Source organism: Rhinatrema bivittatum, chromosome 11 (assembly GCF_901001135.1).
Source record: "Rhinatrema bivittatum chromosome 11, aRhiBiv1.1, whole genome shotgun sequence".
NCBI lineage: Eukaryota > Metazoa > Chordata > Amphibia > Gymnophiona > Rhinatrematidae > Rhinatrema > Rhinatrema bivittatum.
Genome location: NC_042625.1, coordinates 55,470,367 through 55,496,691, shown reverse-complemented (window position 1 = coordinate 55,496,691; position 26,325 = coordinate 55,470,367). Strand labels below are relative to the sequence as shown.

Genomic DNA, 26,325 nt, shown 5'->3' with positions numbered 1-26,325 from the left:
GTTGGAAAACAAAATAGAACTAGGGGTCACAAAATAAACTTCAGGGGGGACTACTCAGAACCATCAGGAAATATTTCTTCATGGAGAGGGTGGAGGAGGCCTGGAATGCCCTTCCCGAGGAGGTGTTGAAGAAAACAGTCAAAGAATTCAAAGGGGCATAGGATAAACACTGTGGATCTCTAAAGGCTAGAGGACAGAAATGAGATAAGTGTGCAGAGGGGTAAACTTGTTGGTACAACGATTACTACCCTTAGCAGAAGGCATGGAGAGTACCACCTAGGTATATTAGGCAGAGACTGTCAGAACTTTCTCTGTTTCCATCTGCTGGTGCGGAGGCAAAACCCAGGAGTCTGGACTGATCCGGGTACGTACAGGGAACTACCATTAACCAATATGCTTTGATACTTTTAATGCAATTACAATATTGATCCCAGCTTAGACAGTAGGGAAATAAGAGGGCCCCGACTTCCATGGTCTGGGATACTGTTATGCAGACATAAGGGAAAAAGCACAAGATTACTTCTATGGCCAATTTCTAAAGGAAACGAAAGAAGAACCGTGCATGGGGTAAACTTGCTGGTGCGGCGGTTACTAACCTAGTCTTGATACTTTTGATGCAACTCCAACATTGCTCTCTGCTTCAATGGCAAGGGAAAAGGGGAAATGGATTTAGACTGCAACCAACAAGAGTCTTGACTTTTACAGTCTGCGGAACTGATGAGCATGGGGGATAACCAGCACAGAGCAGCAGTTACTACCCTTAACAGAAGGCATGAGATTACAGCCCTTAACCAATAAGCCTTGATGCTTTTGATGCAACTGCAACATCACTCTCTCCTTCAAAAAAGGGGAGTGGAGGCTGAAAGGAAAGAGAAATTTGGATTCAGAGACAACCAACACAAGCCATGACTACTTCTACGGCAAAGTCCATAAGAAACGCACATCAAGCGAAACTGACTGATTCATGGGGGTAATCTGCACAGCGCAGCATATACTACCATGGGAAGCTTGATGAGCAGACTGAAAGGACCATTGGTCCTTTTCTGCCATCATTTCTATGTTTCTTACCCTCAGAGCTTGGATTTCCTCTTCTGCCTCTGCTGTGGTCTCTTCCAGTTCTGTTTTTGCTTGGCACAGTTGATTCTCCAAGGCTGAACGAGCAGACTGCAGGCCAGAGATCTGAGATTCTCTTTCCTGCAGAGACAGCTGCAGCTCAGTCAACTGTCGCTTCAGTTCCAGTTTCTGTTCTTCGTGCTCTAGACTAACCTGAAAAGAAGCAGCCAGGCATTCATGTTGTATGAACTAAGATACGCTAATATACAAATCAATGATAGGTTTTGACTCAGTAAAACTACCATCCTATAACAATCTTTTATCCAGATGTCTGGCACATTATATTATTTCTCAGCATTTACACAAAGCCTCAAGTAATTTTTCTTTTCAGCTGCATAAGCTGAGAGACTAACATTTATCTTAGAAGATAAAATCCAAAGCTCTCTATAGTGAAAAGGTTGAATCCTAGTTGTCACCTCACGCAGTCTTGTCTCCAGTTCTAAAAGGCGATTCTTCTCAGTATGCTCCTGATGGTTTATCCTCTCTAGCTGCTCCTCCAGTTTTCGAGTTTGTGCCTCCATCTTTCCTGCCTGTGTTTCCAGATAGAATTTTTGTTGCCTGAGCTCAGATATCATCTCTTCTTGGGCTTTCCTGAAAAACAAAATAAAATAAAATAAAGCAGAAGTCTAATCAACACAGCACACCATAGTGGAAGACAATTCTTTTTCTTGCCTGAGGAGCAGTTTTCAAGCTGTCCACTTTGGTACAAAGTCCCCTAGTACTTTTTACTCACAGACTTTGCACCAGTTTTCAAAGGGAAAATATAGGCATACCTACCTTTCAAAACTGCTGCAGGTATAAAATACCTGGAGACCTTTGAACTTGTCTGCGGTATGGCTGAATGTACATAAGATGTAGAGTACCATCATCAAAAGAGGGCAATTTTCAGATAGGTAAATCACTATTCACCCACATTAAAAGTTTTTAAAATTGTCCTCCTAAAGATTAGACACACGCAGGCCGATACAGTAAAGTCTGCGGGAGAGCGGGCGAATGCCCGCTCTCCCGGCGCGCGCACCTGCCACTCGCCGGTGCACGCGATTCTGTATTTAAATTAGGCCCGGCGGTAAAAACAGGCAAAAGGAGGTGCTAGGGACACTAGCGCGTCCCTAGCGCCTCTTTTTTGACAGGAGCAGCGGCTGTCAGCAGGTTTGACAGCAGACGCTCAACTTTGCTGGCGTCGGTTCTCGAGCCCGCTGACAGCCACGGGCTCGGAAACCGGACACCGGCAAAATTGAGCGTCCAGTTTTCGGCCCGACAGCTGCGGGCCAAATTCAAATTTTATTTATTTATTTAACTTTTTTTTTACTCTTCGGGACCTCCGACTTAATTGCCATGATATTAAGTCGGAGGGTGCACAGAAAAGCAGTTTTTACTGCTTTTCTGTGCACTTTCCTGGTGCCGGAAGAAATTAGCGCCAACCCAAAGGTCGGCGCTAATTTCTGAAAGTAAAATGTGTGGCTTGGCTGCACATTTTACTTTCTGTATCCCGCGCGCATACCTAATAGGGCCATCAACATGCATTTGCATGTTGAGGGCGCTATTAGGTGCCGCGGGTTGGACGCGCGTTTTCCTCCCCTTACTAAGGGGTAAGGGAAAACGCGCATCCAAGAAGTGGCTAACAGTACGCTCCGTCGGAGCACACTGTACTGTATCGGCCTGTTAAAGAGCTATCCTAGTGACTCGTTGGCAAGCAGGAGCACTGAGAGGATCACCTTGCTGGTGGCTGAAAGGAATCAGTAAGTTTTTGCTTGGGAAATTTTCTTTTTTTAAAAGTATTGGGGTGAAGTTAACTATTTGGGAATATTATTCAGTGTGTTTGTGCTTTAATAGTCAGTAAGGTAGAGAATAAACAGAAGTTAGACTGTATTTTTAAACAGTTAGTCAATAAGGCAGCTAGTAAGCAGTAGTTGGTGTGTTTATTTTAAGAGTCTGTAAGGTAGCTAGTAAGCAGAAGTTATAGTGTTTGTATATTAAAAAAACAAAAACAAAAACAGTAGCCAGAAGCTAGAAATAAGCTAGGAGCAGCCTATAATTAAGTAAAAAGGTTGAAAAGTTCAGTTCAGTTACTCACCTTGGAAACGTGTTAAGGTAGTGTGATTTGGTTTGATTAGGTACCAACATTTGTTAATCAAGAGAGCAGTGAGTCACTCTGGCTGACTAACTGAAGTTAGACTGTTTGTATATCCCAACCCTCCCACCCCTCGCTCATCCTTTAATTTATAGGCAGGTGCCACTTTAAAAAAAAACAAACAAAAAAAAAAAACCTTATTGAGAGATTGATCATCCCCTGTAGGCCAATACCAGACATATAGTGAAAAGAAAATTATTCCTTACCTGCTCATTTTTGTTCCTGTAGTAACATGGATCAGTCCAGACAGTGGGTTATGTCCCCCCGTCCAGCAGATGGAGTCAGACAAAGCTTCGGAGGGTGCTGCCTTATAAACCAGTGCACCCTCTGCTACTCTTCAGTAATAAGAATATCAAAGCAGGATACACAGAGAAGAATGGATCAAGGAAATCAGACAAGTGTAACTTCAAACAGTGTGAATGAAAAATTACCAACTGCTGCCAAAGGGCAAACTTGCAAAAAGAGGTATTGAATGGCACCATAAGAGAGAGGCTGCCGCAGAGGTCAGAGAACAGAGAAGCAAAACAAGGAAGTTGAGCAGTAAGTCCCAAACAAATATCCCAGACAGACTTAGGGAGGACATCTGGACTGATCCATGGTACTACATGAACGAAAATTAGCAGGTAAGGAATAATTTTCTTTTCACTGTATGTATCAGGATCAGTCCAGACGGTGGGATGTACCAAAGCTTTCTTACTTCAGATGGGCCCTTAACAGACCTGCTCGAATGACCCTGTCGCCAAAAGAACCAAAAGACGACTGGAGATTCAAGCGATAGTGCCTAGCAAAAGTATGCAATGATTTCCAGGTGGCTGCCCGGCAAATCTCCTGGGCAGAAACGGACTGGCTCTCCGCCCAGGACGCCACCTGAGAACGAAGAGAGTGGGCCCTGATGCCCAATGGGGGTTGCCGACCTGCTCCAATATACGCCACCACAATAGCTTCTTTTAGCCAGTGAGCGATCGTTGTCTTCGTGGCCCTGGATCCCTTCTTGGGACCATGCCAAAGTACAGTAAGATGATCCGAAAGGCAAAACTCATTAGTGACCTCCAGGTAATGGATCAGGATGCGCTTGACATCAAGCTTACGGAGCTCACATTGCTCATTAGTGGAGAAAGAGGGGAGCTCCACCGTCTTATTCAGATGACACGCCGAAACCACCTTAGGCAGGAAGGAGGGCACCGTGCGTAAGGAGACCCCAGAATCCGTGAAACGGAGGTAGGGCTCCCTGCAGGACAGCGCCAGGAGTTCTGAAACCTGGCAGGCAGAACAAATGGCCACAAGGAAAACAGTCTTGAGTGTGAGATCCTTGAGGGTAGCATCACACAGAGGCTCGAAAGGAGGGCCTCCCAAGATCCATAGGACTAAGTTGAGGCTCCAGGAAGGACAAGGAGCCTGAACCGGAGGCTTTAGATGCTTCACACCCTTGAGGAATCGGACGATATCCAGGTGAGAGGAAAGCGGAATTCCCTCCTGCCAATTTACCAGAGATCCAAGAGCAGAGACCTGAACTCTCAGGGAGTTGTAGGCGAGGCCCTTCTCCAGGCCCGCCTGTAGGAACAAAAGGATCTGAGGGACCGAGGCTGTCCGTGGCCAAGCTGAACGGGAGGTGCACCAGAATTCGAAAATCTTCCACATTCGGACATAAGCGAGGGATGTAGAAGTCTTCCGAGCCTTGAGGAGAGTAGAAACTACGGCCTCTGGATATCCCCGGCATCGCAGTCTACACCTCTCAAAAGCCAGGCCGCAAGACAGAAGCGATCTGCCTGGTCGAAAAATACTGGCCCTTGATGAAGTAGACGCTGAAGATGGCAGAGGCGGAGCGGGCCGTCCACCGCTAGGTTGATCAGATCTGCGAACCACGGATGGCGGGGCTATTCCAGCGCCACCAGAATCACTGGACCCCGGTGGATTTTGATTCTCCGAAGGACCCTGCCCATGGTGGGAACACAGAGGAGAAGGTGACATGGCCAAGGGAGCACTAGCATGTCCACCCCTTCCGTGCCGTGCTCTCTTCTGCGACTAAAGAACCGCGGAGCTTTTGTGTTGTTGGAGGTGGCCATGAGATCCAGGTGAGGGGTCCCCCAATGCTGGATGAGGAGCTGCATCGCCTCCTCGGAGAGCTCCCACTCCCCCAGGTCGAGAATTTGTCGGCTCAGGAATTCCGCCTGAATGTTGTCTACCCCTGCGATATGGGAGGCCGCCAGCCGAGAGAGGTGGGCCTCCGCCCACGCCATCAACTTGTCCATGTCCAAGGAGACATGACGACTCCTCGTGCCTCTCTGGCAATTGATATACGCTACCGTGGTCGCGTTGTCTGAGAGAATCCTGACCGCCCGATGATGGACGAGAGGGAGGAAACTTCTCAGCACCAGGCGAACCGCTCTGGTTTCCAAGCGATTGATTGACCAAGTAGCTTGAGACCTCGTCCACTGCCCCTGATCCGAGCTCGTTTGGCAGACTGCCCCCCAGCCGGAGAGACTGGCATCCGTGGTAACCACCACCCAGTCTGGGATGTTCAAGGGCATTCCCCCTGTGCTAAGTGGAGCGGGTCCAGCCACCAACGGAGACTATCTCTGGCGGGCAGCGGGAGTGGAGGAAAGGCTTGGAACTCTTGCGACACCGGTTTCCAGAGGGAGAGTAATGCTCTCTGTAGAGACCGCATATGCACAAAGGCCCAGGGTATGAAGTTGATCGTGGATGCCATGGATCCCAGGATCTGTAGGTAATCCCAAGCCATGGGCAAGGGGAGGCAAGAGAAATGTTGAACCTGCGCCAAGAGCGCCTGGGCACGATCCAGCCTGAGAAAAACCTTGCCCATGGCTGTGTTGAACCGTGCCCCCAGGAAGTCCATAGACTGCGAAGGAGTAAGCCTGCTCTTGGCATAGATGATAACCCAACCAAGGGATTGCAGGAGCTGTACCACTTTGGTGACCGCCTGATGACCCTGGAGCAAGGTCTTCGCCCGAATGAGCCAGTCATCCAGATACGGGTGAACCAGAATGCCCTCCCTCCGGAGAGCAGCTGCGACCACTACCGTTACCTATGTGAACGTTCGGGGGGGGGGGGGGGGGGGGGGGGGGGGCGGTCGCCAGACTAAAGGCCAGCGCCTGCAATTGAAAATGCTGCCCTAGAGTCTTGAAACGCAGGAAACGCTGATGCTCCTTGAGAATGGGAATGTGAAGGTAAGCCTCCGTCAGATCCAGGGAGGCTAGGAATTCCCCTTGATGGACCGCAGCAATCACCGAGTGCAAGGTCTCCATCCTGAAGTGAGGGGCCTTGAGTGACTTGTTGACCAACTTGAGGTCCAGAATTGGGCGGAAAGAACCCTCCTTCTTGGGAACCACAAAGTAGACTGCGTAATGGCCGGAGCTCAGTTACGTGGGGGGGCACTGGAATGATTGCCCCTAGAGCCAGGAGTCTGTCGAGAGTCTGTCGCACAATGAGCTGCTTTTGGTGTGACCCGCAGGGAGAGAAGGGGAATCTGTCTCTTGGGGGTCGAGCAAAGTCCAATGCGTAGCCGTGCCTTAGAATATCGAGGACCCACTGATCCGACGTGATCCAGACCCACTCCTTGTAAAAAAAAAAAAAAAAAAGAGAGAAATCCGGCCCCCAATCCTGGGAGTCGGGGAATGGGCCAATCTGGCATCATTGTGGAGACAGAGGATGCGCCTTGTGCCATCCCATCCCTTGCCAGTCTACGGCCTCGAAAAGGACGGTACCAAGACTAAGAGTGGGAAGAGGTCATCCTAGGCGTCACCTGTCTAGTGGTGCGGAAGAGACGCTGACTGCGGAACTGGCTTCTGGAGGCAGTGAACGATTTTGGTAGTTCGCAGCCAATCTTCCAGGAGCCTATGTACTGTGTTCTCTCCAAGAGCTTTGATGATCTGGTCCAGATCGGCCCTGAAGAGGAATTTCCCCTTAAAAGAGAGGGATCCCAATCGTGTCTTGGAGGAGGAATCCGCCGACCAGTTGCGGCGCCAGAAGAGACGGCTGGCTGAGACTGCCGCTACCACTGATCTGGTCAGCACTCGGAGGAGGTCATAAAGTGCATCTGCTCCGTAGGTAATAATGGCCTCCAGACGGTCAGCCTGGTGCGCTTTCTCCGGGGATAGATCATGAGAAGTGAGGAGCTGCTGAACCCAGTGAAGTCCCGCTCTTTGCGCCAGCGAGCTACAGATAGTCGCCCGGACTCCCAGGGCGGAGACCTCTAATACCCTTTTGAGGAAGACCTCTAGCTTTCTGTCCTGTGTATCCCGTAGCGCTGTGCCTCCCATCACCGGAATAGTTGTTCGCTTCAGGACTGCCGAAACCGCCGAGTCGGGACCTTAAGAAGCTCTAGGAAATCCTTAGGGAGAGGATACAGTTTTTCCATTGCCCTGCTGACCTTGAGGGAGGCTTTGGGCGAGTCCCATTCCCTAGCTAACAGCTGGAGAAAGGTAGGATGAGTAGGAAAGGCCCTGTTCGGAGGGCGGAGCCCCGCCAGAACAGGGTCCCCCTTCTTCCCCGACAGATTGTGACCAGGTGGATCCACAGGCAGCTCAATGTCCAGTTCTTGTAGGATATGAGGGATAAGATTGTCCAACTCGTCCCTTTGGAAAATCCGCAACACTCTGGGATCGTCCCCTTCCAATTGCGAAGCAAGCAGGGGATCCTGAGGATAATCCAAGTCCGGGTCTGGCCCCTGATCCACCCCCCCCCCCCCCCGCAGGGGGGAGGCCCAAACGCACCCGAGAGGACCCCTGAGCCCCCTACTCCCTGGGGGACTCCCACGGGAGGAGGGTCAGCCATACTGGGGACCTTGGGCGGCGGGGGCCCAGGGAGAGGATCCGAAGGCTGTGACATCCTGGCCAGATAGGCATTGTGCATGAGGAGCACAAAATCTGTAGAAAACGGGGGCGGGCCCGAGGGGGGCAGAATGAAGGATCCCCCCGCAGCAGGACGGGCTCCAGAGGGGAAACTGGTGTTAAAACCGGTGGAAACAGCGTCAAAATATCGTCCAATGCATCCTCTGTAGGGGCTGGGCCCGCCGGCTCTGCATCCAAGATGGCCACCGTTCCCGCTTCTGCCTGTGCAAGCACGCTTGGCTGCGCAAAATCGTACTTCCCACCAGCTGCGAGGTGCCCTCCCCCCCAGGGAGGCACCTCGTGCAGATCCCCTTGCGAGAGAGCCGTGACCCGGGCTCTCCACATGCCGAACATCTGAAGGCCCTCGGCATGACCGGGGAGAGGGGAGGGGGGGCCGCAAGGAAAAGGCAGGTAGTGCCGTAGAGAGCGGGAAAGGACGACCTCCGCTTCAAAACTCACACGGACCCTAGGAGCTCCTACTCCCTTCTGTCAGGTGCCGCACAGGAATGTGACCTCTCTGCGGCTGGCAGCCCCGGGGAATGCGTTGTCTCGGGGCCATGGGTTGGAACGTGGCCCGGGGGGGGGGGGGGGGGGAGAGGTTGAAACCTCCAACGGGCACCCCCGGTCGGGCTATATCGTGAAATAACCTGAAGAAACCAAAGTATACACACTTACCTCATACTGCCAGAAATGAAGAGAAAAACAAAAACAGACAGAGGGAGAGAAGGAACAAATCTGTCTGCAAGTTTGAAAGTATAAAATATCTTCTTCTTTTTTTTTTTTTTAAACTAGAGAGCTTGATCCATCCAGAGAAGCTTAGTAGAGGTAAGAGAAAAGAACAAGTACACTGACAATGTACTGGGGAAACAAAGTTTCCCCTGCTCCTATCTGCTGGAGTCAGAAAGATACTGAAGAATAGCAGAGGGTGCACTGGTTTATAAGGCAGCACCCTCTGAAGCTTTGTCTGACTCCATCTGCTGGACGGGGGACATAACCCACCGTCTGGACTGATCCTGGTATGTACAGGGAATTCACTAATACATTTAAAGGACATTAGACACATTCCTACTCCCATAGCAACCTAAAACTTAAGTAGGAACTGAACAAATTTGAGATGAAGGCAGCAAGATGGGGGCTTCCTAGTCTTTTGCATCGAGTGTCACATGTATGATTTTTTACCTGCCGGTGAGAAATTGTACATGTGCATGCGATGCAAAGAGCTCCTGGCTCTTAGAGAAAGAGTCTTATCTCAAGAGGCTACAGTGGCAGACCTGGAGGAGCTGAGGAAGACAGAGAAGATAAGGCCATCGCGGAAAGATTAAACGATTTCTTTTCTTCGGTATTTACTGAAGAGGATGTTGGGGAGGTACCCGTACTGGAGAAGGTTTTCATGGGTAATGATTCAGATGGACTGAACCAAATCACGGTGAACCTAGAAGATGTGGTAGGCCTGATTGACAAACTGAAGAGTAGTAAATTACCTGGACTGGATGGTATACACCCCAGGGTTCTGAAAGAACTAAAAAATGAAATTTCAGACCTATTAGTAAAAATTTGTAACCTATCATTAAAATCATCCATTGTACCTGAAGACTGAAGGATAGCTAATGTAACCCCAATATTTAAAAAGGGCTCCAGGGGCAATCCGGGAAACTACAGACCAGTTAGCCTGACTTCAGTGCCAGGAAAAATAATGGAAAGTGTTCTAAATATCAAAATCACACAACATATAGAAAGACATGGTTTAATGGAACAAAGTCAGCATGGCTTAACCCAAGGCAAGTCTTGCCTCACAAATCAGCTTCACTTTTTTGAAGGAGTTAATAAACATGTGGATAAAGGTGAACCGGTAGATGTAGTATACTTGGATTTTCAGAAGGCGTTTGACAAAGTTCCTCGTGAGAGGCTTCTAGGAAAAGTAAAAAGTCATGGGATAGGTGGCGATGTCCTTTCGTGGATTACAAACTGGCTAAAAGACAGGAAACAAATAGATAAATTTAATCCTACTCTATTTATTTATCGAGTTTTATATACCATCATTCGGTTTGCCATCATAACGGTTTACAGAAAATATGAAGGTTTACAAGGTTAAGGAGGATAATAAGGTTTCAAAATGTTCAAAAGGTTGTTAACATAGGGACAACATATACAAGTTAGTTGCTGTTCAGTTTTTTACATTTCAATTCTTTATTGTAAAATACACTTGTGTTGAGTTTCATTTTTCTTCAGGTTAGATTGGAGGGGGTTGGCATTATGTTCATTGGGTGAGTTGGTATGCTTTGGTGAACATCCATGTTTTTATAGCTTTTTTGAAAGTTTTTAGGTTTTCTTGAGTTCTGAGTTCAGTTGGGAGGGAGTTCCAGAGATTTGGGCTTCCTAGAGAGATTGCTCTCTTTTGGGTTGAGGTGAGTTGTTTGGAGCGAGTGGGAGGTGTCTTTAGAAGTCCTTTATTTGCTGATCTGAGGTTTCTGTTTGGGGTATGTAGTTTTATGGAGGAACTAAGCCAGTTTTCTTGGTTTTTCATATATAATTTTATGTAGAATGGATAGTATTTTGTATTCAATCCTGAATTTTATTGGTAGCCAGTGTAGTGAGAAGTGTTGGAGTGATGTAGTCATGTTTTTTAGATCCAGTGAGGATTCTTGTGGCTGTGTTTTGTAGGATTTGGCGTGGGTGGATAGTGTTTAGAGGTAGGTTGAAAAGGAGTGAGTTACAGTAATCTAGGTTAGAGAAAATGAGTAATTGAAGGACTGACATGAAGTCGTTGGTGGAAAGGAAAAGTTTTAAATGATGAAGTGTTAGTAGTTTATAATATCCGTCTTCGATTTTTGTTGTGATATGGTTTTTGAAAGAGTTCCTTGTCAATTATTAATCCAAGATTGCGGGCATAATTGACTGGAGATATAACCGTATTTTGGTTCATTATGTTGAGTGGTGGAAGTTGAGGAGAGTTGTTCTTGCTGTCTAATATGATTATTTCAGTCTTGTCGAAGTTAAGGATGAGTTTTAAGTTGGTTAGAATTTCCTTTATTCTGCTCAGGTAAGTGGCTGTTAATTTGTATGTTTCTTCTAGTGATTTTTGTATTGGGATTAATATTTTAACATCATCAGCATAGATGAAGTGGGTCAGATTGAGATTTGATAGGAAGTGGCATATTGGAAGCAGATAGAGATTGAAGAGCATCGCTGATAGCGTGGATCCTTGGGGGAACTCCAGTGTTTAGGTTAACTTTCTTTAAGAGGGCATCATTGAGCAGCACTTTGTAGGATCTTTGTGATAGGTATGAAGAGAACCATTGTAGGGTTGTTTCCTTTGCTCTGTTTCAGATTGACTGTCTATCATGATAGAATGGTTTACTGTATCAAAGGCTGCTGATAGGTCGAGTAGGACTAGAAGGTAGCTGTGGCCTTTTTCGAAACCTTTGAGTATGAAGTCGTTCATTGCTAGAAGTAGAGTCTCCGTGTTCAGTTGCTTTTGGAAGCCAAATTGCGTGGGGTAGCAGGTTGTTTTCTTCCAGGTGGTCACTGAGCCTGTGTGGATAACTTTCTCAATGATTTTGGCAATGAATGGTAGGTTTGATACTGGTCGGTAGTTCAGTGGGTTTTCTGGATCAAGATTATTCTTTTTCATAATGGGTTTGATAATTGCCGATTTTAGACATTCTGGGTAGTTTCCTTCCGTTAGGGAAAGGTTTACGATGTCAGTTATCATCTTAGTTATTGATGGTTCAAGATTTTTTATGGTTGTAATGGGTATGGCATCAATAGGGTGTTTGGCTGGGTTCATTTTTTTTTTTAACGATCATTTGGACTTCCAGAGAAGATGCTGTCTCAAAGCTGGGCCAGCTTTTTGTTTGAATGTTCTGTATTTTCTGGTCTTGTGAGTCATTTTTTAGGTTATTCTTTATGAGGATTTTGATTTTTTCATTAAAGAAATCTGCGAAATTGTTACTAGTGATCTTTGGTGTTGATTGTGACTGATCATCATAAGATTTTATTTATTTATTTATTTATAGATTCTTTTATACCGCGGTACGTATAGACATACATCACCTCGGTTTACAGTGAAACAATAAATTAGCAACAGGCTTTACATGTAACAGTTTAAAAAACAGTAAAACATTTGACAGCAACAGGCTTTACAGAAACAAGGGTTTTTAAAGATAATATGCATACATCATTAAAATATCAACAATAAAATATAAATAACCATGTATTCGCCGGAGCAAATTAACTGTCAGCAGCGAGACCAATGTCACATTGCATACAATAGCCTAAATTGAGTAACATTGGGGGGTATGGAATAGCAGAATGTAAATACAAAATGCGAGGAAAAGAATTTGGAGCCAGTGAGGAATAATAAGGGATAGCTGAATTTTTAGGTTAGATGAGATTCATAGAGTGAATGCTTGTTCAAACAACCATGTTTTAAGGTTTTGTGACAGGATTCAAGACGCAGGTCTAACGGCATGTTGTTCCAGATTTTGATACCCGCTATGGAGAATGATCGGTCTATGGTGGAAACGTGTTTGATGTGTTTTAGTGGATGGACAGCTAATTTCGCTTGGTGAATATTTCTAATTGGTCTGTTGGAGGTGCGAAAAATGAGCTGATCAGAGAACCATTGCATCTCTTGGTTGTGAATTGATTTGTGGATGAGTGAGAGAACTTTAAAAGTAATTCTGAAGGATACGGGTAGCCAATGTAGGAACATGAGTGCTGGAGTGATATGTTCATGCCGTCGAGTATTAGTAATTAAACGACCAGCGGCATTCTGCAACATCTGAAGAGGTTGAATTGTGCTTTTAGGGAGACCCAGTAGTAGTGCATTACAAGATGATTTGGTTAGGCTTTTTTCTATGTTGAAGAGCATCTTAGGGTTATGTTGGTATTTGTTTATTTTGTTAATATAAAAGTCTTTTTTTGTTTTATGGATGAGTTTTTTGTATTCTGCTAGTTGTGCTCTGTATGCGTTGAGTAGTGTGGTTGTTTTGTTGTTTCTCCATGATTTCTCTTTTTTTCTGAGTATCCGTTTGGCTGCTCTGATGTTGTCGTTGTACCAAAGGTTCTGATTTTTTGGTTCTTTTATAGTTTTCTTTATCATGGGATTTATCTTGTTTGCTACAGTTCTAGTTATGGTAATCCAGGATGATGTTGCATTTTTTGTGTTTGATAGGTCTATGTTTGTTAGTTCAGTTTGTAGATTTGCTTGAAGAGTTTCGATGCAAAAAGGTTGACGGTATGAAAGGATTTAGTTGTGCTTTTTCTTGTTGTGAGTTTACAATTTGAATATAAGTTTGCGTGGATGATAGAGTGGTCTGACCATGGTATTTTCATTATCATAGTTTGGTGGTTAGACCATATGTTAGTGTTGATGAAGACTAGGTCTAGTGTGTGACTTGCTTTGTGCGTTGGGCCATTGATGATTTGACTGAGTCCCAGTGATGAGAGCGCATCAATGATTGAGGCGCAGGTGGGAGAGTAGGGGGCAGTGTCTATATGTAAGTTGAAGTCACCTAGAATAATTATGGGTTTGTTGATTGATATTCTGGTCAGGAAGAATTCAATAAGTGGTGAGCAATTCTGATCAAGAGTGTTAGGGGGGCAGTATACCAGACAAATTTGTAGATGTGGAGAATCAAATAGTGCAATTTCCAGTGGGGAGCAATTACTTGTTGGGAGTAATTTCATCTGTAGGTTTTTTTTGATGATTAGCATAAGGCCTCCACCTTTCTTTTTGGGTCTGGGTATTGAAAAAGTTCTGTAGGTAGAGTTGTTGATTTGGTTGATTAGTACTGTGTCTGTTTTTTGCCCTTGTTTCTGTGATTGCTATGAAATCTTGTTTATCTTGGAGAGGGTCGTTGATAATTGGTATTTTTTTAAATTATGGATTGAGCATTAAAGAGTAGGAAAGAAAGTGTTAAGTAGCTGCTGAGAGATTTGATGTTGTTGTATGTAATGGTTGAGTGTTGATATTTGTGTTTTATTTTTTGTATTTGTTCCTCTGTCGTTCCGATGTCTACGTTTGGGTCATTTATATTGATCTTGCAGTCTTTGGGGGGTTGAAGGTTTGCCATTTACTTGGGTTATCAAGAGTTTGATTACTGATTACTGAAATTAATGTTAATTGTCCATTTAATCATACTCTCTGTTTCCTGTCTTTTAGCCAGTTTGTAATCCACGAAAGGACATCGCCACCTATACCATGACTTTTTTCTTTTCCTAGAAGCCTCATGAGGAACTTTGTCAAATGCCTTCTGAAAATCCAAGTATACTACATCTACCGGTTCACCTTTATCCACATGTTTATTAACTCCTTCAAAAAAGTGAAGCAGATTTGTGAGGCAAGACTTGCCTTGGGTAAAGCCATGCTGACTTTGTTCCATTAAACCATGTCTTTCTATATGTTCTGTGATTTTGATGTTTAGAACACTTTCCACTATTTTTCCTGGCACTGAAGTCAGGCTAACCGGTCTGTAGTTTCCCGGATTGCCCCTGGAGTCCTTTTTAAATATTGGGGTTACATTAGCTATCCTCCAGTCTTCAGGTACATAAAGACATAGAAAATGATGGCAGAAGAAGAACCAAACGACCCATCCAGTCTGCCCAGCAGGCTTTCACACTTATTTTTTTCTCATAATTATCTGTTACTCTTGGCCCTTATTAGTAACTTTTTGGTTCTATTGACCTTCCACCCCCGCCACTGATGTAGAGAGTAGTGTTGGAGCTGCATCTAAGTGAAGTATCTAGCTTAATTGGTTAGGGGTAGTAACTGCCGCAATAAGCAAGCTACTCCCACACTTATTTGTTTACCCAGCCTGTGCAATCAGTCCTTGTTATTCGTTGTCGGAATATAAATCCTCTTTTCTTCATTCCCCCTGCCTTTGAAGCAGAGAACTATGCTGGATATGCACCGAAAGTGAAGTATCAGGCTTATTTGGTTTGGGGTAGTAACTGCCACAACAAGCAAGTTACTCCCCCGCTTTTTTGTGAATGCAAATCCTTTTTTCCTCTTGCCATTGAAGCATAGAGCAAAGTTGGAGTCGCATAACTGTGTGTATGTTTATTGAATAAGGGTATTAATCTCCAGGTTGTAGCTGTCATTCCCGCAAGCCACACCCATGCCTCTTCTCTTCATTCACATTCTCTAGACATTATGGATCCACAGTGTTTATCCCACACCCCTTTGAAATCCTTCACAGTTTTGGTCTTCACCACTTGCTCCAGAAGGGCGTTCCAGGCATCCACCACCCTCTCAGTGAAAAAATACTTCCTGACATTAGTTGTAAGTCTTCCTCCTGGAGCTTCAAATCGTGACCCCTGGTTCTGCTGATTTTTTTTCCAACAGAAAAGGTTTGTCTTTGGATCATTAAAACCTTTCAAGTATCTGAAAGTCTGTATCATATCACCCCTTCTCCTCCTTTCCTCCAGGGTGTACATATTTAGATTCTTCAATCTCTCCTCATAAGTCGTTCAATGAAGACCATCCTCCTTTTTGGTCACCCTTCTCTGGACCACCTCCATCCTGTCTCTGTCCCTTCGGAGATATGGTCTCCAGAACTGAGCACAGTACTCCGTGAGGCCTCACCAAGGACCTGTACAAGGGGATAATCACTTCCCTTTTCTTACTCGATATTCGTCTCTCTATGCAGCCCAGCATTCTTCTGGCTCGCCTTGTCACATTGTTTCCCCGATTTCAGATCGTTAGACACTATCACCCCAAGGTCTCTCTCCTGCTCTGTACACATCAGCCCTTTACCCCCTATCAAAATCAATTCTTTCGGATTTCCACACCCCATATGCATGACTCTGCACTTCTTGGCATTGTATCTCAGCTGCCATATCTTCGACCACTCTTCCAGCTTCCTTAAATCCCGTCTCATTCTCTCCACTCCTTCCAGTGTGTCCACTCTGTTGCTGATCTTAGTGTCATCCACAAAAAAACAAACCTTACCTTCTATCCCATCCGCAATGTCGCTCAAAGATATTGAACAGGACCGGTCCAACACAGATCCTTGCAGCACTCCGCTTAACACGCTCTCTCTTCAGAGTAAGTTCCATTTACCATCACACATTGTCTTCTGTCTGTCATCCAGTTTGCAATCCAGGCCACCACCTCGGCATTCACTCCTAAGCTTCTCATTTTATTCACAAGCTTCCTGTGCGGGATCGTATCAAATGCTTTGCTGAAATCCAAGTAGATGACATCGAGCACTCTTCCTCGATCCAATTCCCTAGTCACCCAGTCATAAAAGTCAGATTTGTCTGACAGGATCTTCCCTTGGTGAATCCATGTTGCCTCTGGTCCAGCAATTCTTCCGACTGTAGATAGTTCACTATTCTTTCTTTCAGCAGCGACTCCATTACTTTTCCCACCACCGAGGTGAGGCTAACTGGTCTGTAGTTACCAGCCTCCTCTCTGCTCCCACTCTTGTGAAGCGGGACCACCACCGCTCTTCTTCTCCAATCACTCGGCACCACTCCCGTTTCTAGGGATCTATTGAACAGGTCCACACAGCGGACCTGCCAGCACATCTCTGAGCTATTTATGTTACAGAGCAGTGCTGGAGCTGCATAAAAGTGAAGTATCAAGCCTAATTGGTTAGGGGTAGTAACCGCTGCAATAAGCAAGCTACTCCCACGCTTATTTGTTTACCCAGCCTGTGCAATTTAGTCCTTGTTGGTTGTCTTAATATAAATCCTCTTTTCTTCATTCCCCCTGCCGTTGAAGCAGTGAGCTGCACTGTATATGTATTCAAAGTGAAGTATCAGGCTTAACTGGTTTGGGGTAGTAACTGCCGCAGCAAGCAAGCTACTCTCACGCTTATTGTTTACCCAGAATATGCAATTCAGTCCTTGTTTGTAGTTGTCTGAATGTAAATCCTCTTATCTTGGAACCTCTCTGTTGGGATGTCCTAACTCTGTTTCATTAGTATCTTTCCAAGATACCTCCCTCCAAACCAAGAACTGCTGAGCAACTATTGGCTTTCCTCTTTGAATTAGTTTAAAAGCTGCTCTATCTCCTTTTCAAAGGTTAGTGCCAGCAGCCTGGTTCCACCCTGGTTAAGGTGGAGCCCCATCCCTTTGGAAAGACTCCCCCCTTTCCCAAAGGTTCCCCAGTTCTTTACAAAACTAAATCCCTCTTCCTTGCATCATCGTCTCATCCATGCCCTGAGACTCCGGAGCTGTGCCTGCCTCTGAGGACCTGCGCATGGAACAGGGAGCATTTCAGAGAATGTTACCCTAGAGGTTCTGGTTTTCAGCTTTCTAGCTAAGAGCCTAATTTTGGCTTCCAGAAGCTCCATCCCACGTTTTCTTATGTTGTTGGCCCCACATGAACCATGGCAGCCGGCTCCTCCCCAGCACTGTCTAAAATTCTATTTAGGTGACGCGTGAGGTCCTCCATCTTTGCATGTTACCAGGCGATCCCCAAGCCCACCAGCTACCCAGTTATCTACATTCCTAATAATCGAATCATCAACTATGACGGCCATCCTAACCCTTCCGTCCTGAGCAGTAGCCCTCGGGGAGACATCCTCAGTGCGAGAGGACAATGCATCGTCTGGAGAGCAGGTCCTCACTTCAGGATCATTTCCTGCCACACCAGGTTGATGATCTCTGAACGGGAGATACTCCTTCTCCAAGGCAGCACACCAGGGCTGCCAGACTGGAGTTGGGACTTGGCTACTATGTCCCTGAAGTTATCATCTATATACCTCAGCTTCTCCAGGTCTACCACTCTAGCCTCCAGAGATTGGACTCATTTTCTGAGAGACAGGAGCTCTTTGCACCAAGTGTACACATACAATCTCTCATTGGCTGGTTAAAAAAAAAAAAAAAAATCATACATGTGAAACTATGCAAAAGACTGGAAGGCATCCCTCTTGCTGCTGGACTGCTTGATTATGTTCAATTCTTAGTTAAGTTTAGGTTGCTATGGGAATAGGGATGCATATAATGTGAGTCTTCTAAATGTATTAGTGTATTCTCTATTCATCTGGTAGTGAACCACAAGGGGATGATTAAACTCTTGATAAGGCCTGGGACAATCCTATGTTTAAGTTAAACGGCTGATGTTTTTTATGTGAAAGTGTCTCCTACCAATAAATCAAAGGATGAGCTAGGGGTGGGTGGGAATAAGGTAAATCAAAACACCCAAATTGGCTTCTGCCTGCCTTCTGACCAGTTATTTAATACAGACACACAAACACACTAAAGAATATGCCCCAATAGTTTACTTTTCTCCAAAAGTTTTTAAGTTCTAAAATTTCCTAAAGCAGTACTTACTGATTTTCTTCAGCCACCAGCAAGGTGATCCTCTCCTTTCAGTGCTACCACAAGATCTAATAGGATACTACCAATCAGCTCACAAGAAATGTACTTAATTTGCTCTAATTGTAGAAAACAGAATGAGCTAATTCACTTGCTCACTCCTTTTTCTTGTACCAATCAGTATCTTTCTCTCTTATCTTGAAAATTAATTACGTGAAATATCTACTATGGTATTACTAATCTCCTCCTGAAACCTTACTTGATTCCACAGTAATTAAATTTAAATTACTTCCTTGTGATACTCTGCCAACCAATGTCCACCCCCCTAACTAGTGGGTTAGTCTATAAAGTTAGAAGTGAAGGTAGGAGTGGGTGGAAGTTGGAGTGGATGGGGGAAGGTGCTCCTTCCTTGTACTCTTTTTTCTAAAACTAAGTGGAAAGAATGCCTAAGAAATGAACCAAAAAAAAAAAAAGCAATGCAAAATATCCCTTTTTCAAAAATTAAAAGAACAGAAAGTTATTAATAAAATTATCCACCTTCAAAGGAAAGTCTCTGCAGTTGAATTTCCTCAACGTTCCTAAATCTCAATATCTACTCTGGAAGACATGCTTGCGAGATTATTTATTGAAGTCAAAGATTCAAACAAACTATTCCCCCAATAACTAGGGCATTTACTTCTATACTAAGGAATGGTCAACAGGATGGGGAAGAAAAACATCTGCCAGTGGGCAGCTTAAATACTTCAGGTCTCTGGGTGAAAATATGAAGTCTCAAACCACTGTGTCATTAGCTTTGGAAAATGACTAATTGGACTTTAAAGCTGCTTTTTCATTATAAAAAAAGTTGTTCTTATGGTCATAAGATTTGAGTATTTCCTAATGTGTTTAAGGGGATGCAGCAGAGATGTAAAGAATTTTTGGTGTTAAGCAGGAATTTACCTTTTTTTTTTTTAATTCTTTATTTATAACTTTTTCAAATACAATTTATATACATTGTATTAAAGAAATATATAAGCTGGATATCAAAGAAAACACATTTTTAAAACAGAATTCTCCTCTTAACATAAATAAAAAGACTCCAACCTATTTAGTGCCATTACAAAAGGGGAGATACTTATACGCCATCAACAAATGGGAGAAAAACACAAGATAATAACTAAGTACATGACATACGTGGTAATTGCCATCTCTATTTAACTTATTACCCTATTTGGTCTATAGGAGAAGATGTCGCAGGTTGTTGTCTCATCCGTTGTTCAAGAAATGCTTTTAAGTGGTCAGGAACGAAAAATATATATGATTCTTCCTCTTTACTAATATAACATTTACAGGGAAACCTCAATTTATATGAGAAACCCAGTGACAACACCTCTTGGCGAAAGGTCAAAAAGGACCTTCGCCTTTGTTGTGTTGCCACTGCTAGGTCAGGAAAAATTTTTACTGGTTTCTCCATAAATGAGACAGGGAATTTATTAAAATACTTTTTCATGATCTTATTCAGATAATTTACAGTGAAAAAGGTAACAAGGAGAATACCCCAGTCGATTACCCTTTCATATGAATCTTCCAAAAATCTCGTAAGATCTCCCTGAAACATTGCTTGGGAAATATTCCTATTCCTAGTTGACTTTGGTAGGAAATAACAGTTATTCACAACCGGTACTTCCCCAGGGACAATACCAAGTGCTTCTTGAAAAAAATTTGTCAAAGTGATTAGGGGGGTTTCCCCTGTCACTCTGGGAAAATCACGAACTTTCTAGTTCCATCTATCTCCCAATCCCAGAAGGCCGAAGAATCTGGTGAACTGGGTAGTGTGGGAGGACTGCCCACTTCTACAGAGGAGGCTTCTTTAAGTCCTAATGTTGGACTTCCTCCAGTTCAAAGGAAATCTGGACTAAGCAATGACTTGACCCTAAATGAAATCAGTAGTCACCTGGACACAGCTGGAAATATTTTAAATCCAGCTGCAGTACAGGAGGTTCTAGGGTCTACATCTGATGCTGCTTTGGCATCTAGCAGCAAAGAAGTTGTCTTGCCTGTACGTCCTGAACTGGTTAATTTGGACACTATATGGGAAATGGTCGCAGCAATGTCTCTCAATATTAAAGTTTTGGAAGGAAAAATGGATATGTATAATTTAAGATATACCCAGGATTCGGTTCAATTTCAAGATCATATTAAAAGATCCGATGAAAGAATTACTCAATTGGAAAATAACGGTGTGAAATGTCAGGAATTTAATGTTGCTGTTGCAAAGGATAGAGAGCAAATTGCAGTTAGATTGGAGGCCCTAGAGAACACTACCAGGAATTTACCTTTATTGGGGGTTACTTTTTGCTTCATTTTCCATGCAAATGTGTTATAAAATATATATATATGCTTTTTATGTACCAAGACAATTAAAGGTGTTTCGTGATACAAAAGTGAAACCAGAAAGTTTGGTAGTCCAGTTGGAGGATCACTAGAGCTTTTACCCTGTTAGGATTTGCAAAGTAATTTCTGTCTCTGGTTGCTATGGCTTGTTTTTTTCCTATTGCTGGGGTATACATAGACACACATCAGCTCTAAATTTCTTTGGTTGCCCCCTTTTTTTCAGGTAAAATGTGACAACTATATAATATCCTCTTTTTCTTTTTTATTAGTTATATGTTTGAATATTATGAGGCTATAGCAGATATGTACTTGGTTTGTTTTAAATATTTATAAATAAAGAAAAAAAAAAACAGGGGGAAATAACCAGACAGATGTCAAATACTCATGGCACTGTAGCTCAACAGATTAAGGTGGATCAGATTAAGCTTGAACGGTCAGACACAAAATAAATGCTAAATTATGACATACAATCTGCCTGTATGTCTAACATTTCATTATTTTGTGTGCATTTTCTCTTTAAAAAGTGAATTACTGTATACCTCCAAACCACTGGGAGCCAAATCTTGATAACAATACAGAAGAGATGCCCTAATGGACAGAAAAGACACAAGCAGCAGTATTAGGGTTAAATTGGACACTTACATGTTTCTCTGGGTAAAAAGGCTGCTGTTAGCAGCCAGCTTATTGGCTTCAGACAATTCTGCTATTCTTTGTTCCAAGGATTTGATCTTTGATTCCAATGCATTTACCATCTGAAACAGAGTAAACACTATGGATCATGAAAATAAGGTATCTGACTACACAGTTAAAACAGCACTTTAGCCTATTCAGTGCTCCCCAATGAGTGTACAGCACTATATCAGACAGAACTTTCAGGGAGCTGTTCAAGCATGTAGACCAGCCATGGATGAGAGAACACGTTAAGAAAAAATAATGGCATATCATACAACACTAGCATATATAATTGATGTATGCACAAAATATATAAGTAATATATTGAATATATTTTGTACTAACAAAGGCCTAGATTCATCAAAATGCTATGTTTATCACACAAATAAACAAATAAACAAAAGGGGCGTGTTTGTTCAAATGTGCGGCCTGCCACACTGCATCATGGTGCATGTTATTTTTTCCCCAGTATAACTACTGACTTTCTGCACCTCCTTCTTTGAGGGTGTATCAGAAGTTGGAGTGAGAGGAGAGGAGTTTAGTGCTGTTAGAGTAGCTGTGGTGTAGTTTTTTGCAATTTCTGATTAAGTTGTGCTATTTTGTGTTGTCATCTGTTTCCCTTTCCCTTTTGTGATATTTGTTGGAGTGAAAGTAAGTCCAGTTTGCCTTTTTGTGTGGTGTGTGAGAAGGAGTGTGTGTGTGAGAGAGAGAAGTGTGTTAGTGCTGAGATGTGTGTGTGTGTTTGCTGAGAGCATGGAGTGTGATAGGTCTGAGAAGAGTTGTGAGGATAAGAGTGGGAGGAGGCGGCAGAGGGAGTGGAATAAGGAGGGCAGGAGTGCCAGGGAAAATAGGAGTAGGAGTAGGGATAGGGGGAGAAGTAGGGAGAAGCAGGAGGAAAGGGATAGGAGGGTGGGAGAAATGGTTAGGCAGGAAAGAGTGGTGGGAGGAGTAGAGTAGCATAGGCATAGAGAGAGAGGGCAGAGGGGAATGGAGTTCGTAGGCCAGGGTGAGGTGTGGGGGGGGGGGGGGGGGGAAGGAAAGGAGGGGCAAGGAGAGCGGGACAGAGAGTGAGGGCAGGGAGGACACCTCTCCGAGAGAGGAAGTGGCATCCCCGTCGGGCAGCCAGGCAGCACCCATGGCAGAGACAGCAGGCCATAAACTTCAGTGCAGCAGAGTACAAGCTTCTCATCGGTGGTGTCCTGCAGCACTATGCCACTTTATTTTGAAACCGTGCAGCCAAGACCTCAAAGGCAGCGAAAGGGCAAATAAGGTGAAACATTGCCCAGGCCATCAGACGCCATAACGGAATGCAAAGAAGCCAGGAGCAGGTCACCCATCAGTACCGGAACATTGAAGGCCAAGCTTGCAGCAAGATCAAAATATATGCGGCAGACTGGAAGAGGGACCCCCCTGTCCCATAGTAGTCACTGAAATGGAGCAGCGACTGATTGAAAGGCTGGAACTGGACAGACATCACCCGAGCCGCCACTGGTAGGTTCACCTCGCACATAAATGGGCAGACAGCAATGGGTGTAGACATAAGGGGGCTTTTACTAGGCGCTTCTCCCATAGACACAGAATGGGAAAAAACCTTTAGTAAATAGGCCCCCATAAATTTGCAAAGTGATCATCTAATGCTAAGAACCAAAGTGCACCTCTGATGCCAAAGAAATAAACCATACTTGCTAGTATATGTATTTATGTCTTCTTTTTTGTTTGTTCTGTTTCCACATCTCTCAAACTGCAAGCTGCTGGTCCCAGTCATGAACGCCCAGGACCCAGCTGGAAAGCTCCAGGTACTAGCAGGGACATCCCTGGGACCAAATAGCCTAATAGCTATGTTTCAGAGGTCATTACAGATAGATGCTGAGACACAGTGGGAGGAGGAGTAGCAGCAGGCCATGCAATCACAGCTGGTGTTCTTGCTCCAGCTCCTAGGCTCCAGAAGCCCACTTAATGTGGACCTCGATCTGGACATATTAATGGAGGCAGACAATTTGGAGTGGCAATCTTCTGACAAGCAATTAGGAGGAAGCAGCACCCCATGGCAGCCTGCAGACTCACCATCAACAGGCCATACGGTGGGCACAAGTCCATCTTTGCCCAGCTTGAACCCTGAGACACCACCACCACCAAGCAGCCCACCGCTACATTCACAGCCACCAATAGCAGCACCCGCACCACCACCAGGACCGGAACCAGCACCAGCCATCTGTAGAGGAGAAGTCAGGCAGTTGCGGGGAGAGATAAGGGTCCTGAAAAGATCTGTTCAACAACAAAACAGGATCCTACAGCAAAGTATGGCAGCCAGCACACAAAATGCCAACACAATAGCTGCAGCCATCAGCAACCTAACAAATGTAATAACGCAAATCCTTCAGCAGATGCCGGACCTGCCATCAGAATCTTCAGCTACATCCATTGGCTCGACATCCCGCAGCAGTCCTGGAGATTCACAACACCACAGGGGTAGGCCCCCAAAACAAATGCCCTCCTTAAGTGGGAAGCCACGGCATGGCAAGGGGCCTTGAAAGAAGGCAGAAAATGGCCCGTAAGGAGTAAGATGACAATGTTTGAAAGAAAAGGATGGGCTCTTCAGAGTTGTTGTGCTGTCTAGATGGAAGAAACCGGCTCAGCTTGTGCTCACTACAGAGTTGCTGCGCCATCATGCATAGTGGATGGTATTATGTCAAGCATTTTCAAGCAGTACACTCACTAAATAGCCTTCAGCCTCTATGCCTATTACGGCCTACTTTAAGTAGCCTACAATCTCTTTGCAGCTGCTGTCTCTTGTGAGGCTGACCCATCTCCTGCAAGTGCTGCCTCCATGCTGCTGGGTCTCGTCCTGGCAGGAGGAAGCAGCCATGGCGTGCTGCTTCCTCCTAATTGCTTGTCAGAAGATTGCCACTCCAAATTGTCTGCCTCCATTAATATGTCCAGATCGAGGTCCACATTAAGTGGGCTTCTGGAGCCTAGGAGCTGGAGCAAGAACATCAGTTGTGATTGCATGGCCTGCTGCTACTCCTCCTCCCACTGTGTCTCAGCATCTATCTGTAATGACCTCTGAAACATAGCTATTAGGCTATTGGGTCTTGTGCTGCTCCTGCGGTGGTGATGCAGTACTCTGCTGTCCTACTCCTGCTGTCTACATGCTGAACTTTGCTGCCATGGCCCTTAGGCTGTCCCCTTTCAGTGCACTCTTTCGACATGGACTGTCTGGGGCCGTAGCGCTCACAGCACATACTGGTGCTGGTTGGTAACTGTAACTTTACAGCAGTACTACTCTAGCTTTTGAGGTACCACTTCCTCTATGTTCTTAGTTGTAATCATGTTGGGCGTAAAGGATAAGATGCAATGCCTGTATATGTAAGAATGCTATTTAAATCTGTTAATGTACAGGTGTACACTGAATGTGCTGTTCATGAATTGTACATTGTTTTTAGCTATTTGGAAACATGTCCTTGCATAATGTGATTACCTAAGGCATTGCCTTGATTTCAAACAGTGCACTATATGTGCTTGCTAATAAATTGCTTGCTGTTTGGAAATCTCAAGTTTCTGGTAGTGTCCTTTCATTGTGTGGTTTTTGTGTTTATGGTACCCAAAGTCTTAGCTCTCCCCATGACCTTGCATGCTACTATGCCGTACCTCATTTTAATTGTGCAGTTATGGAGCATGCAAGACCATATGGGCTATGCCATTACAATGAAAGCTGCGTGTATGCTGGTAAGCAAGACAGCCAGAGGTTAAGGTGGTGGTCTTGCTTGGGGACCTTCAGTATTGGCCCTTGTTGCCTACTAACTCCTGCTTATATGTGCCAGTATGTGATCTGCTCTGTACCTTCATGGTAAACAAATTATATACTATGCCAAAACAGCTTGGGTGGTGTAAAGGGGGAACTTTGAATGTTCATGACCCAACAGTTTACTTTCTGCACTCCTGACAGAGGTAAGGGGACAAGGATGTGGGACCACATACATTGGTAGCTTTCACTGTGAACCTAATATGATGTGTACTTAATGGGTCTTGGTACACACACTCAGCTGCTGCCTCACAAGTAGGGATGATGACTGAGTGCCATCTGCTGTACAATGTCCATACCCAACCACCAGAGACCCTAGAAGGCTGTTGCTGGGGAGCAGGCTGCCTTCCACACTCTGCCTCCCACTCCTGTACTGGCCTGGCTTCGGGGTCAGTTTTATATGTGTAAGATAAGGCTGACCTTAAACGTAGCATCCACATCCCAAAGGCATAAGAACACAAAAAATTGTCATGCTGGGTCAGACCAAGGGTCCATCAAGCCCAGCATCTTGTTTCCAACAGAGGCCAAACCAGGCCACAAGAACCTGGCAATTACCCAAACACCAAGAAAATCCCATGCTACTGATGCAATTAATAGCAGTGGCTATTCCCCAAGTAAACTTGATTAATAGCAGTTATGGACTTCTCCTCCAAGATCTTATCCAAACCTTTTTTGAACCCAGCTACACTAACTGCACTAACCACATCATCTGGCGGCAAATTCCAGAGCTTTATTGTGCGTTGAGTGAAAAAGAATATTCTCCGATTAGTCTTAAATGTGCTACTTGCTAACTTCATGGAATGCCCCCTAGTCCTTCTATTATCCGAAAGTGTAAATAACCGATTCACATCTACTCGTTCTAGACTTCTCATGATCTTAAAGACCTCTATCATATCCCCCCTCAGTCGTCTCTTCTCCAAGCTGAACAGGCCTAATCTCTTCAGCCTTTCCTCATAGGGGAGCTGTTCCATCCCCGTTATCATTTTGGTTGCCCTTCTCTGTACCTTCAGACCACTACAGGCATGGCAGGCCGTCTGCGGAAGTGTGGCAGCTCAACAGCACCCCTCTTTGTCCTGTGCTCTGCACCTGTGCAGATTCTGTACCACTCACTCATC

The 26,325-nt window shown here is 44.7% G+C and overlaps 1 protein-coding gene across 12 annotated transcripts in view; it reads right to left on the bottom strand.

Moving 5' to 3' along the window:
* The window catches only part of CIT (citron rho-interacting serine/threonine kinase), a 424,741-nt gene that overhangs the window by 128,817 nt on the left and 269,599 nt on the right, over positions 1-26,325 (bottom strand). For all 12 annotated transcript variants that reach the window (XM_029571779.1, XM_029571775.1, XM_029571774.1 and 9 more), the window contains 3 exons: positions 21,379-21,488; positions 1,530-1,704; positions 1,069-1,266 (listed from right to left, as the gene is read on the bottom strand). In XM_029571779.1, coding sequence (XP_029427639.1) covers positions 1,069-1,266; positions 1,530-1,704; positions 21,379-21,488 — 483 coding nt within the window. The remainder of the gene's footprint in view (positions 1-1,068; positions 1,267-1,529; positions 1,705-21,378; positions 21,489-26,325) is intronic.